At 42.2% G+C, this 15,340-nt stretch overlaps 1 protein-coding gene across 2 annotated transcripts in view; it reads left to right on the plus strand.

Annotated features, from left to right (window-relative positions):
- Positions 1 to 15,340, plus strand: part of GNG2 (G protein subunit gamma 2) — a 120,899-nt gene that overhangs the window by 85,138 nt on the left and 20,421 nt on the right. For both annotated transcript variants that reach the window (XM_042989697.1, XM_015544485.2), the window contains one exon: positions 9,719 to 9,834. In XM_042989697.1, coding sequence (XP_042845631.1) covers positions 9,748 to 9,834 — 87 coding nt within the window. In that variant the 5' untranslated portion in view covers positions 9,719 to 9,747. The remainder of the gene's footprint in view (positions 1 to 9,718; positions 9,835 to 15,340) is intronic.

Genomic DNA, 15,340 nt, shown 5'->3' on the forward strand with positions numbered 1-15,340 from the left:
TTCTGGCACCCGACTAAGGCAGGGAAGCTGTGTTGTGTCTTAACTCTCCACCTAAAGGCATAGACGGCCCCCATGCAGATTTGAAGGAAATCAGACGCAATCTTGTCTTTCTCCCGTTTGGTAAGCGGCAACGTCACAGCAGAACCACATGGAAATAGTCCAGGGTGGATTTTAAGTGGATATGTTGTTCCCTCGGTTCATGTTCTTCCCTATTGGCCCATAGCTTCCGTACCAGATCTCGTTCGCATTAGCTCTCCCTGTAGCTACACAGATTGTAAAAATTGCTGTTGTGTTTGTGAAAATGGCCAAACATAAACCACAGTCCCCCAGATTAGGATCAGTCTGCTGTATCTAAAAATGTGAATTGAGAAGGGCTGGGAGAACATCTTTCCCTGGGGCGGGGTGGGGGGTTGGGGCTTGCTTCAGAAATACCCCTTTCTCCAATGTTCTGACTTAATCCCAGCCTTGATTTCCTTCAGCTAGGGAGGCAGCGCTTACTTCCCTGGAGTTGTGAGGATTAAACAGGAAGCTGGCCCAGGGCCTGGCACATGGCAAGCCCTTGGTTTATAAGCTAATATTCATTTTTAGTATGCGTTCCTGGTCCTCTGATAAAAGAACAGAGCTTTTGGCCTCGAAGATCAAATTCCCGAAAATGAGAAGCACTGAAAGAGAGAGGAGGAAGGGGAAGGTGCTTGGGAGACTCCTGTTTTGTTTTATTTACAAATCCATACTTAGCCAGCATTGTGGGGTCCAGCTCTCTGCATTCTGGGTTCCCATAAACTCCCTGGGTCTCCACAGGGGAGGCTGTCTTCTTGTGCCTCCTCTCCCTTGGCCCCCCTCCCCTCACTGGCTCTCCTTCTCTCCCTTCCCCTATTCAAATGCTAACCAGTGCCCCAGGGTCCAATATCACTTCACATCTTCCGTCCCCAAGCGCTTCCATGCCCAAGTCTGTGTGGACCTACCTTGCCCTCCCCCTTTCCTGACACCTCCCTCCCCATTCTCACCTTCTTTTCATTTGCTACCCGTCCCCCACCTCCACACTGCTGCTTAAAAATGAACAAAGGAAAGGCCAGTGAGGAAACCAGGACGTTGTGACATCCCAAAGATATCTTTGTGCCCTTTCCAATTGTTGAAACACATGATTGGGAAAGAGTGAGCATGTGAGGTGGATTCCAATCCTGAGACCCTAGGGCTTGAACTTGTGGAGGGAGAAGCAACAACCTTCACAAAGAAATCCTCTATTGATTTAAAATATCCCCAGTGGTGGGCAAACTGAAAAGAAATTAGTGTTTGCTGATTAGTGGAGATCGTAATGTGCTATTTTGGTATTTTCAGGTCAAAGTGGCCAACTGGTAATAGAGATATGTGACCAAAAAGTTCCCTGAAACCTGGCGGGCTGTTTTACGGTTATTATTTGATTCTCACTGCAGCCACAACTCAGAAATTCACTCATGGTCTGACTGTGAAGGCCCGTCCCTGGACTCTTTGTATACCTACTCTAATCAATTTGGTGATGCGTTTTGTGACTCGTTACAGAATTAATTAGAGTAGGGATCTAAAAAAGCAAAAAAAACCAGAAAAATAAGTTTGGCAAAATGACCAAGCTAAACTTGTGTTGTGGAACAAAGAGTCAAGGTAGACACTGATCGAGGTGACTAACTATAGCAGCTCTGGAGAATTCCAAATTGAAATTGTTAGAAATTGGGCCTCTAATTCAAAAGCAACGAACAACCACTCATCGAACAACCACTCATCGATGATACCAGCTACCTGACAAATGAGAATAATAAAAGATGTCATCAAGTGACAGGAGACTGCAAGCCTCTGATTTGTTTTCTAGACCTAGAATTGTTTGTTTTATTGCCGTGTAATCCTAACCTGCGAATATACAAAACAAGTAAATCAAGCCCCCTTATCACCAATTGCAACTATCAAAACATAGTTCTGAGAAACACACAGTTGTAATGAAAATGAAAGACCATAGGGAAGCCGCCTGCATGCCGTGCTTAAAAAACACCAAGTACAGCATGAGAAAAATGGAATCCACCACAATTAACCTATACTCTCTAAGGCAAAGATCTCATTATCCAAACACTTATTTATCTTTGTGCCACAGAAATAAGGAGTTGTGTTTCTACTCCCAAGACTAAATGACAAGAAAATGTATAGTTTCTTAACAGAAGAGTTCCTCCTGAAAGAAATGAAAATGCTGGATGTATTTTTAGAAAAAGAAAACTCAGCTAATGGTTATTATTCTATAACAAGCCTATCTCTCATGTTCAGGGGCAGGGACGCTCCTCTCATCAGTAAAAAGAATAAAATGCCTTCTGTGTTAGTCTCAAGCTTGGAATTCAGGTGGGATAATTAGGACATTCTTGCAGAGTCCTACCAGTCTCTCACACAAACTCTAGAATTGTTCTAGGGGCTTTGGTTGTTTGTTTTCTTTTTCCTCACTGGCAAATATGACCCAGCATAATCTCATTCCACCCGCACATTGCAAGAGATTGTGCCCTCTTTCAAATCAGCAGGGACCAAATATCCATAAAGCATAATAATGCTAACAAGAATTATGAGCACTTAACACTTATTCATCCCTTTGAAGGTAATCAGGATCCTAAGACATAATATAAAAGCCAAGTTGGTTGAACCTTTCCTTGTGGATTACTTTCTTTGAGCAGATTTTTCATGCATGGATCTATGGCTTGTGTGTGTGTGTGTGTGTGTGTGTGTGTGTGTCCTTTCTCATTGAGAGACGAGGAACAGCACAATTCATTGTTGCCTGGCACTCTGCAGGGCATTAGAGTTTCTGCCTCTGCTCACTAAATGCCACTGGTGCCCCTAATTACTGTCATAACTCAGGCCACCCTCACACATTTCCAAATGCTTCTTAAGGGGTGGCACTTTCCCTGGTTGAGAACCTTTGCCAGCGAGACTTGGAGAATAGATTGAATCCCATTCGGAATTTCCAGAGGGTAGACTGTTGGAATTTTGAAAAGAGATCTTGGCTGTGGAATTCTGAAAGAATTAATCTGCAGTATTAGTGTTCTCTGATTCAAATTCAGAGATGTGTAACCACCCATATTTTAGGCCATAACTTGGTTGCCAGATGATGCGGCACTTTACAGGTGCCACCAATTGCTGGGCTGAAGACAGCTGGCTGGACCAAAGAGTGTCACTCCAGCACTACCCAACCTTGGATCATCACCCCAGCTGATTCCCAGAGATCTTTTGAGATTCCAGAAGTGACCCCAGGAATCCAGAGTTTCCCCCTGAGAACCAGACTCTGGCTCTGTTTCCCTCTGCCTCACTGATTTCTAGAAGAGTTAGAGTCCACAGCTGGTTGCATCGTGGAGGTGGGCTTCTGATGGTTCCAGGGACAGGCTGGGCCCCTGCAAGGGTAAACTATGGTACATCACAAGGCAGCCCAAAGACTGAGCTGACGGGGTGAGGGAGGAGCAGTGTATAGAAGTTAATCACCCTCTCTTTTTAACTAACAGTTTTTTGTTTGTTTTTAAGAGGTGTGTGTCTTAAAGCTTTGTCTACATGATCTTTTCAGCAGAATTTTACTTTTCCTTTTGGCTATTTTAGTGGTTGGTATAGTCAAACCATTTCCTTCCCTCTTAAAATAATTTCTGCCCAATTTCAGTAAGATGTAAAATGAAACAGGAACATTAGCAAAGGATATCTGATATGCATCTATGCTTCTGCCTAAGCACTTTGTCAACACTTTTCTTGGCCCGATATGCTCACAATGTGCAACATCTTTTTCTCAACAACACTTCTCATGGTGTGCAGTCCCTGTCAGCTCAGGTAGAGATGAAAAACAAAAGCTTTTGTCTTCCCCATTAGGAATCTGTGGTGTAACGTTTACATACACTAACAATGAATAGTCTTAAAAGGATATTAAGTAAAAAACTCCATTTGACAAGAATGTCAAAACTACTAAAATATTGGAGCACCTGGGTGGCCCAGTCAGCTAAGCAACTGACTTTGGCTCAGGTTCGAGCCCCACATTGGGCTCTATACTGACAGCTTGCAGCCTGGAGCCTGCTTTGGATTCTGTGTCTCCCTCTCTCTCTGCCCCTCCCCCACTCACACTCTGTCTCTCTTTCCCTCAAAAATAAATAAACATTAAAAAATAGTAAAATATTGGGGTGCCTGGGTGGCTCAGTCGGTTGAGGGTCCGACTTCGGCTCAGGTCATGATCGCACAGTCCGTGAGTTCAAGCCCCGCGTCAGGCTCTGTGCTGACAGCTCGGAGCCTGGAGCCTGCTTTGGATTCTGTGTCTCCCTCTCTCTCTCTGCCCCTCCCCCGCTCATGCTCTGTCTCTCTCAAAAATAAACATTCCAAAAAATTTTTAAAAAATAATAAAATATTTAGGGACTAACTTAGAATAGAATTAACTTAGGAATAGAGAGCCCAGAAATAAACCCTCACATATATGGTTAAATGATTTTCAACAAGGGTGTAAGACCGTTCAACTTGAAAAAGACAATCTTTTCAGCAAATGGTGCTGAGAAAACTGGCTGTCCACGTGCAAAAGAATGAAGTTGGACCCTTACCCAACACCACATACAAAAATTAACTCAAAATGCATCAAAGACATAAACGTAAGAGCTAAAACTATAAAGTTCTCAAAAGAAAACATAGGGCAGAAACTTAACAACATTGAATTTGATGACTTCTTGAATATGATGCCAGAGGGACAGGCAACAAAAGAAAATTGGACTTTATGAAAATTAAAAACTCTTGTGCATCAAAGCACACTATTAACAGAGTAAAAAGACAATCTATTAAATGAGAGAAAATGTTTACAAACCCCGTATTATCTGGTACAAGATTAATATCCAAAATACATATAGAACTCCTAAAACTCAACAGCAAAAAACCTGATTCAAAAATGGGCAGGGACATCTAGTTGGCAGTTGGTTAAGCATCTGACTCCTGATTTCAGCTTGGGTCGTGATCTCACAGTTTGTTGGACTGAGCCCCTCATCAGGCTCTGTGCTGACAGAGTGGAGCCTGCTTGGGATTCTCTCTCCCTCTCTCTCTGCCCCTCCCCCACTCTCTCTTGTTTTCTCTCTCTCAAAATAAATAAACTTGAAAAAAGATGTGCAAAGAGGGGCACCAGGCTGGCACAGTCAGTGGAGCATGTGACTCTTGAACTCAGGTTTATGGGTTTGAGGCCCATGCTGGGTGTGGAGATTACCTAAAAATAATAAAACATTAAAAACAAAAAGAGGCACAGGACTTGAATAGACATTTCTCCACAGGAGATCTACAGATGGTCAATAAGTACATGAAAAGATGCTCATCATCACTAATCATTAGGGAAGGCCAATCGAAAACACACTGAAATACCACCTCACACCCATTAAGGTAACTACTGCCAAAAACAAAAACAATGGAAAACAATGAGTATTGGGAAAGTTGACAATTTGCATCCCTTGTGCACTTTTGGTGAGAATGTAAAATGGTATAGCTGCTATGAGAAATAATATGGCTGTTCCTCACAAAGCTAAAAATAGATTGGCCATATGATCCAGCAACTCTACTTTGAGGTGTATACTTGAAAGAATTGAAAGTAGGTCTTGAAGAGATAGTTGTACACCCATGTTTATAGCAGCATTATTCATGGTAGCTAAAACATGAAAGCAATGGAAGTGTCCATCAATAGATGAATGGGAAAACAAAATGTGTGTAGTGGAATATTATTCAGCCTCAAAAAGGAAGGTGATTCTGATTCATGCTACAATGTAGATGAAACTTGAGGACATTATGCTAAGTGATATAAGCCAGTCATAAAAAGATACTGTATGATCCCACTTCTACGAGGCACCTAGAGTAGCCAAAATCATAGAAACAGAAGGTAGAATAGTGGTTTCTAGGGCTAAGGGGAGGAAATAATGGGAGTTACTGTTTCCTGGGTACAGAGTTTCAGTTTTATAAGAAGAGAAGGGTTCTGAGTGTGTGTGTGCACGTGCGTGTACGCACGCGTGATGCATTGTCCAAATACATCAAGCTTAGAAGACAGGCTAACTTTTCTTACCATAGCCACTTTTTAGGAAAACATACTTCTTTGGAACACTGGTCTAGGACTGTGTAGTGCTTTCTATCTCCAGGAGGGGGATGTTATGGGAAAGCAACTGGATACACAAAAGAAGAAAATGCACAAAGCGATTCCAAAAGTGATACTAGACTCTGTTGGGTCATATGGTAAACCAAGAACACTGATGCTGTATCTTCCTCAAACAAAAACGAAAACCTGTGTTTACTTTTACTCTTAAGTCCATTTAGGTTTCAAATGTGTTTTCTTCCCAACATTTTCAGACTTGCATCCTGCCCCATCCCTCTTCTTTTTCCATCTCATTCCTCACCTCCCCACTTCTCTTTTCTGTTTGTACAGGGGTCTTCTTCCATGGTAAGTAGAATGAAGGCCCCCCAAAATGCCCATGTCTCCATTCCTGGTATGTGTGAATATGCTACGTCATATGGCAAAGGGGAATGAAAGTTGCAGCTGGAATTAAGGTTGCTAGCCAGCTGACCTGAAGATGGGGAGATTGTCCTGGATTATCTAGGTGGGCCAGGCATAAATTACAAGGTTCTTGAAGAAAGGAGCAGAGGAGAGTCAGAGGGAGGAGATATGACAACAGAAGAGGTCAGAGTGATATGATATGAGAACAACTCAACTCACCTTTGCTAGCTTTGAAAATGAAGGATAGGGCCATGGAACACCAATAGTAGCCCCTAGAAGCTAGGATGAGGCAAGAAAACAAATTTTCCCCTAGGGCCTCCAGAAGGAATACAGCCCTGCTGACACCTGGATTTTAGTCCAGTGAGACCTATTTCAGACTTCTGACCTCTAGAGCTGTAAGATAATAAATTCCTATTATTTAAGCTCCTATATTTGTAGTAATGTGATACAGGAGCAATAGAAAACTCAGACATTTTCTGTCTCAGTCTCCTTGGGACAGCCATAGCTTTCCCAAGGAACATGAAAAGGCATTAGGACACAGACTTTCCTAAGATATTCACATGAAAACAATGGGTCATTTACTCAGTGGCAGATCTGTTGTCCAATAACTGAAAAACTCTTAATAATGGTGGTATAAACAAAATAGTACTTATTTCTCTTTACATAACCAGGTCACAACTGGTATTGTGGCTCTACAGTATCAGTAAGCACCCGGATCTTTCCTTCTCACCCTGGTGTGAAACCTAACAGTTCAAGATGGAGCACTATAGCCAACAAGACTGTCTTCTAGGCCAGTAGCAGGAGGAAAGGGAGGCAAAGAACACACCCCGCTCCCTTCAAGGGCACTTCTGCCTATATCTTATTGGCCAAAACTTGGTCATAGAGCTATAACGGCCTGCAAGGGAGACCGGAGAATATATATTTCAGTAAAGTCTGCCCAGCTAAAATTCAGGGTTCTTGTGGTCTCTGTTAAAAAGAAAAAAAAATTGTCATTACTAATGAAGAAGAGGAGAAGCAGTATTTGACTATTTGGAGGCAAGCTGTGGTCTCTGACACAAGTTGCTACGTAATCTGGTTTAAATTCAAGGGCAGAAGAATAGCTGGCCAGACTCCCAAAGCTCCCTCAGCGCCAATGAGTATTTGATAATTCTGTGATAATTTGTATTCTAGTGTGATAAATTCTAATTCAGAAGAAATGTTAACTTCACAGAACAGTGTCCAGGGTCTTGTGGATCATAACTACTTCCAACTTTGAATGAATGAAAGAGTTAGACTACCCTAACTTGGTAATTCAAAATTCCATCTTGGTCTTGTGACATTTTGCAAGGGTGTTAGATTTTTATTCCATTTGGGGATACGTAATTTCCCTGTGGGGGAGATGATTGGGTCCCCAATTATGCTGATGAAATCGTAATTGTCAAAGCCTCTTCTTATTTTTTTTTGTTTTTACATAAAGATCCCTCCCTTGATCTTCAAGCATATGAAAGTAGTGCTCAGAGATCTTTGTGGCTTCGAAATCCCTTCAGTCTTCCTTCCCACTTTATTGTCTCTGACGCCTTTGAAAATAAGTTGAGAGAACAGTTAATTATCTTCCAGTTTATACTGTAAGTGCCGTTGGGGTGGCTGATTTTGCAGTCTTCTTTATAAAATAACACTATGAAGGGACCTCTTTGTTTACAGAGAGTTATACATAATTTCTTCTTTTGTCGTGAAGAATAAGATGCCAAGATACAAGAACCAAAGGAAATAATTTGCATACTTATGCTTTTTTGGTCATTAAAAATTGTTTCTTGATTTTTACTGAATAAGAGACAGTCTTACATTGAACTTACTATGGGTCATTCTTCCTTCCCCAGGTTTTCTATGTGTTCTCTTTCCTTTTTGTGATGGTAGCCTGATTAGACTTTATCCCTGAATTAAAATACTGCCCAAAGCTAGCAGAAGTCACAGTTTTTAATATAATGTCTTCAGAACAAGATTCAACTGTTGACTGAAGCAAGGCTTTATTGCCTCTCATTTCTTGTGTCATGCACTCTAGTTAGATTGCTGCTCTCAGACATTGCTTCACTATTGGGTGTCAGTGACCATGAGGGGCACATCTATACAGACAGTCCTGAAATAGCATATGGCACCTTAACATAGAGCGAGACGTGATCAGAATGTGGGGGAAATGGGTACCAAAAATAAAATAGGGTACTTTCCGAGATGAATGACAAAAATCAAATGAGATGGTGGGTCAAGAAAGAATTAGAAGAGAAAATGAAATTGGGATAGGACCTGAAGGGGATGGGAGCAAAGATGGGGAGGAAATCTGGCAAAGCCAGAGGCAAAGAAACCATCTCACAATTTACATAGGTGCAGAATTCCACTCTCTGAACATTTGTGTTCCATTTCCATATTTAGAAAAGTAGTAAGTCCATTATACTTAATAAAGAATTCACCAGAATTCTGTGAACTCATTGATGTAATTAACAATTCAGACATGGCAATCCTTCCCCCTTGTTGTTATAAATGAAAAGTTGTGAATCAAGTACATGGTTGTGAATCTAGCCATATTTCAAATAGAGTAGAGAGAAATGACTATTTTTTAAAATGCTGGATAAACAACACTGAAAAGCCACACATCCTGTATAGAGTCCTTGCAGTATAATAGGCTGAGGTGATTACAGTTAACTATAAAGCTGGTGTTTGAGCCCATCAGGAGAACATTGCAAACCTGGTGTCTTTAGTCCTAAAGGATTATATAATGTACCATTCCTCTCTCTGCTTGCCTTCCATTGTTTACCCTCTGAGGGCACTTAACAGAGTATCTGACAATAGCACCTGAAAAATAACAGCAGTAATAATGTATATTGTCACCCTTACTATTTTGAACTCATTTCATAAGATAACTTTAATGACTTGCTTTCTTGATTCAGCAGTACATCTTATTCTAAGTGATTTCGTAAACATTGTGTTTCATTGTGCTTCATTGTGCTTCTCTGAAGAAGGGGAAGAAGTGCAGATGGATGTGGGGGGGGGGCAGGGGCAGGGCAGTGAGGTGGGGAGGGCAGGTATTTGGAAAAACACACCTCATCTTCTGGTCTGCCTGCAATCAGACTCAGTGCTGGACTGGGGATGTAGAGGGCTGGGAGAGCCAGACCTGACCACAGCCACTCTTTCGACACCCCCGGATATGATGAGCCTGTGCATTTGGCAGCCCATGAATTCCCTGATGCATTCTTCCTTCCTGTTTTCTTTCAGTGTATCTGAAAAGCCTACCCAGCATTCCAATGGCCAGCAACAACACCGCCAGCATAGCACAAGCCAGGAAGCTGGTAGAACAGCTGAAGATGGAGGCCAACATCGATAGGATAAAGGTGAGGACCACGTAGCCCACACCACTCCTCCAGCCTCGATTATGAGGAGCGTGGCTTGCAGCCACCTGTCACTTGACTTCCCTTCTATAGAGAGTGATGAAAGCAGTGAGGGCAAGAGAGAAACTTAATGATTGGGCAAACGTTCATTTTTCTAATGTGTCTTTGCTTTCTCCAGATTTCTCTCAAATGAAATGACAGCATAGATTAAAACTGGTTCTCCATGTAGACTTAAAAACAAAACAATAACAGCAAAACAAACAAATGAAAAACTTTGGCTCATGGCTGAGATCTAGCCAAGGAGATTGGAGAACACACAAAACGTATCAGGTCACCAGTTGACCTCCCTAACTTTGTAGAGACTGTCTTCTTATTTGGGTTTTAACTTTTCTGTCTTGGTTTAGGCTCTAAGTTTAAGTGTCTCTCTTGATTAATCCTGTCATGATTAATCCTTCTATTCACCACTGCAGGTTATGATTCTTCACTCTTTTATACCTCATTGGATTTCTTTTCTTCAAAACACTGAAATCACACATGGTCTCCCTAAGGAGAAGTCAAACAGCATAGTGGGTAAATGAAAGTATTTTATCAAGTGAAACTCAGAAATGTATCTCATTTTATTAAAATAACACTAGAACATTCTTCCAAGTGCCAAATTCTTTTTTTTTTTTTTTTTTTAATTTTTTTTAACGTTTATTTATTTTTGAGACAAAGAGAGACAGAGCATGAATGGGGGAGGGGCAGAGAGAGAGGGAGACACAGAATCTGAAACAGGCTCCAGGCTCTGAGCTGTCAGCACAGAGCCTGACGCGGGGCTTGAACTCACGGGCCGCGAGATCATGACCTGAGCCGAAGTCGGACGCTTAACCAACTGAGCCACCCAGGCGCCCCCCCCCCAAATTCTTTTTAAAACTAGAATATTTTTACTATTTTCTCCATACCTGAGTTAGCAGCCTAAACTATCTACCCAACCTTTGGAGTATGCTTGTAGATCAAGGGTCAGTAACTTAAAGCTCATGAGCCAGAACATTTATTTTTATAAATAAGGGTTTATTATAACACAGCCATTAATTTACATATTGTCTATAGCTACTTTCCCACTACAACAGCAGAGCAGAGTAGTTACAACAGAGACCACGTGACCCTCAAAACATAAAATGTTTACTCTCTGGCCTTTTACTGAAAACTTGACTGACCCCCTGGTCTAGAACAATAGTTCTCCGCCCACCTGTACACTCAGATTACTCAGGGAACTCTATGAAAAGATCAATTCCAAGATAACACTCTAGACTAATTAAGTCAGAATCTCTTGAGTTATGATTCAGGCATCAGGTTTGTGTGTGTGTATGTGTGTGTGTGTTTTGTTTTTAATTATCACTTAGTTTCAATGTAAAGCCAAGGTTAAGAACCTAGGGGAAGGGATTTGCTCCTTTTTTTTTTTAATTTAAGTAAAAATTTACACCCACCATGGGGCTTGGACTCATGACCCTGATGTCAAGAGTTGCATGCTCACCCGACTGAGGCAGCCTGGTACCCAGGGTTTGTTCCTTCTAACTCCTATCAGATACATGCTCGAGAGTGAAGGGGGTGATGGTATTCCCTCATAAGTAAGCTAAGCAAATGTCCATGGACATCTATCTATTTTAATCTTCTTTTTTGAGTTCTGATAATGGGGCTATAAGATGTAAACAGCTTCTCTTCTTTCAACAGCTTTAACTCTTCTTCTTTATTCATGAATGAGATAAATAAAGGGTCCTCACCATCTGCCTTGCTCCTTTACCACCTTCTTCATCTCGTCTTTTCCTTTTGCCTCTTCTTTCTTACCCCCTTGCTGAAAAAGTAGCACAGTGACTGCTGAGAGAAGTGAGGTTGTTCAAGGATTGTCACATCAAAATGAGACATTTAGTTCTTCTTTGGGAGGGACGGGAACAGAGGAAGGTTTTACCCATGGACCTTCTGGAAAATGTCACTTTGCCTTTCAGGGCACCCCAACTAAGATAAAAGTGTTTGTGAGGCACTGTTGTGGTTGGCATTTTCTGTTACTCTTCAGCATTCTCAGATCTTCTCCCGAAGGAGGATGTGATGGTACTGGAGGTGATGAAAAGCTGGCAGTGGGAGAGAGAAGACAGAAATAGGCCTGTTCAGCCATAAGTCAGATCTCCATCCTCCCTCACCTGAGTGACTGACTACAAGGGGCTCCTAGTTGATCCCTGAAATCCCATCTCAACCCTGTCTCCATCCGTGCCATCAACTATCCTCCACATTGCTGCCAATGAAAATTTTCTATAAGAAAATCTCATTATGTTCCTTTCCTATAGAAAATCTTTTCATGCTTCCCATCACCTATAAAATAAAATCCAAACCGTTAGCAGAGTATGCAAGGTGCTTCTGGCCTCTGCCCCTCTTTTCAGCTTCATCCCCTTCTTTTTGCCAACCTGCCATACTGAGCCACTTCTGATGCTCTTGATGGAAATTTCAAATGCCTGGAACATTCACTCACCTTCTTTCTGTCTCTCTGCTTTACTAACTCTGGCGACTCCTTGAAGGCTCAGACCAATCATTACATCCTTTGAGAAGCTTTCCCAGACCCTCATCATAAGGTTGGATTTTTACTGATTTTCAGTTGTTCATCTATTCTTTTATCTAACAAATATTTTACTGACAGCTTTTTGGATTGCCAGACCTTTGCTAGGTCCTAGAGAGACAGAGACAGATAAAGATGAAAACATGGCTCTTGCCCTCAAGGATCTCCTTGATCCCCCTTCCTAGTCTAGGAAGCGGTTACAGAAAATATGAACACGACCTATCACTGACATAAATAAGATAGCCAAGAAGCATAATCTCCAAATATCATCAGAAAGAAGCCAGCACCACACCCCAGTTCCCTTTGTATACTTCTTCCGAAGATACCAACGGAATCACCACGGCAAGAGAGACGAAGCGTTCATCTAATAAAGCCGGCCCTGGGTGGTGATCTTCCTAGGCAATCTTCATATCCAAATCTCTGGACCCTCACTATGTCATTAGACCTCACATTGTTGGAAATACAGCAGCAGCTTGTATTTCTGTATTTGTTCTGCACATCAGAGCCAGGCAGGCACGCTGTGGTGAAGTGTCAGATTATTTTTAGTTCAGCTGTTGGCTAAACTGCGACTGTGTTGACAGTTGACAGCTAGATGGTTTAGGGCTGGGGTATGTGCCTTCAGGAGTCCCTTCAAAGGCTTCTGAGCACTCAGGCTTCTCCACCTGCTGTGCATGCATGATCCCATCAGCAAGAGAGAGCTTCTCTCTGAAGATCCCATGTTTGTGATTTTGCAGTCAGAGTAGCGACCTCTTTAAGCTATAAAGGGCAGTGGTGGTGGTATGTACATGTGACAGAGCCCACTGTGGCTGAGGCCACAAGAAACAGGGGGCTGGGAACACAGTGGCCCTGGAGCTTCCAGAGTCCCATCAGCAGGCACGGCCCTATCCCTCCTGTGGCCTCCAGAATAACTTGGGCTGCAGAGAGAAGCTGTACAGTAAGAGGATCTGAATAGCATATTCATTTTTAAACCTTCTTGTGTCCTATCCCTTTGCATCACAGATCCTGGGAGAATTGGGCTAATGAATCCATTATCTGTTCATAAGCCTCAGGCATATATAAATTATACTCCCAGCCTTTCTGTGTTTCTTTGTTAGCATTTAATTCAAGGACAGAAAGTAAAGAGAAACTTAAGGAAGCTGGGAAGGGATCTGGCGACAGGAACGGAGAGGGACATAGAACTGTGGCACTCAGATGTATGAAACAGCAATATACTCACACTGATGTTGAGCAGAGACAAATAAAAGGAAGCTTGTCCTTCGAGCACAAGTTGAGAGAGCATGTCCAAAAGTAAAGGACAGCAGGACTTCAGTAAATCTATTTATTCACCACTATATTAGGGCTCCTTGGGTTTCTAATAATAGGAGCCTAACCCAAGCTCACTTAAGCAGGAAGAGGGGATTGATTATAAAAGATACAGTGTGTCTCAGATTCCAAGAGCAGAAATGTAGCTGGGTAAGCAATAGAAATAAGAGCTGGAAGCCCATTGGAAACTGGGAGAGCTCTGTTACATGTCTCTGCCTCCCTTTGTGTGTCTCTTTCTTTTCCCAAGAATAGATTTCTCAGCTGCCTGTTCCGTGTGGCAGATATGATGGCTGCCCACAGCTCCCAGGATCCCATGTCACTTCCACCTCCATGAAGAGGTGATAGATTGATTTAATTCCTTTTCAAGTGCATATTCCTAGAGTGGCATTTCTGTACTAGCAAGAGTGAGCCATCTACAGCTCTAATCAATGGACATTAGAATAGAACCACATTGCACAAACATTGCTCCTAGGAATTAACACACCCACATGAATGGGAAAGGAATGGATACTTAAGGAGGAGTGAGAATCATTGTAGGCTGGAAAGATGCTTTCTGACGGAGGGCATGGTTAGCATAATAAAGAATAATGTAAATGTAAGAAAAAAAGAAAGCCAAGGCCAGGGGCGTGGGTGAAATGAGTGCTTCTTAACTAATTGGATGCTCCATAAATTGACCCCACATAAAAACGTCAAATTTATTTCTCATTTATCCCAAATAGACCTTTCCAACTTGTTCCCTTACTCCCCCTTTCTCCCCCAAGAATATGCTCTGTAAATTCCCACCTCTCTGGTTATTCTGGGTCCCTCACTGAGAATGCCTTTCTCCTTATTCTTTTCATATCTACTACAGAGTCAATGTTTGTATCCCCGACTCCTCAAAAAAAAAGTTCATATGTTAAAATCCTAACCCCCAATATGATGGTATTTGGAGGTGGGCCTTTGGAGGATGATTAGGTCAGGAGGGGTGAGCCTTCATGAATAGGATTAGTGCCCTTTTAAAAAGAGACCCCACAGGGTGCCTGGGTGGCTCAGTCGGTCGAGCATCCAACTTCAGCTCAGGTCATGATCTTGCGGTCTGTGGGCTCGAGTCCTGCGTCGGGCTCTGTGCTGACAGCTCAGAGCCTGGAGCCTGCTTCAGATTCTGTGTCTCCCTGTCTCTCTGCCCTTCCCCTACTCGTGCTCTGTCTCTCTCTGTCTCATAAATAAATAAATAGATAGATAGATAGATAGATATTTTAAAAAATTAAAAAAAAAAAAAAAAAGAGACCCCAGGGAGGTCCCTCATCCCTTCCATCGTGGGAGGTAATAGTAAGAAAACATCTTTGAACCAGGAAGTGGACTCCCGCCAGATGCTGAATCTGCCAGCACTCTGTTCTTAGACTTTCCACTCTCCAGAACTGTGAGGAATAAATTTCTGTTGTTTATAATCCACCCATTCTACGATATTTTGTTACAGAACCTGAATTGACTAAGACCCTGTCCAAATCTTACTCCCCTTTTAAGGGTCAGCTCCAATCCCCATTTGTCCTTGAATCTCTTGCCATTCTGACCATTTTCATCAAACAAATTTTTCCAACTAGACTACAGTCCTCAAAGTCAAAGACCACGTCATTCACCTGTCTG

This window comes from Panthera tigris, chromosome B3 (genome assembly GCF_018350195.1).
Source record: "Panthera tigris isolate Pti1 chromosome B3, P.tigris_Pti1_mat1.1, whole genome shotgun sequence".
Classification (NCBI taxonomy): domain Eukaryota; kingdom Metazoa; phylum Chordata; class Mammalia; order Carnivora; family Felidae; genus Panthera; species Panthera tigris.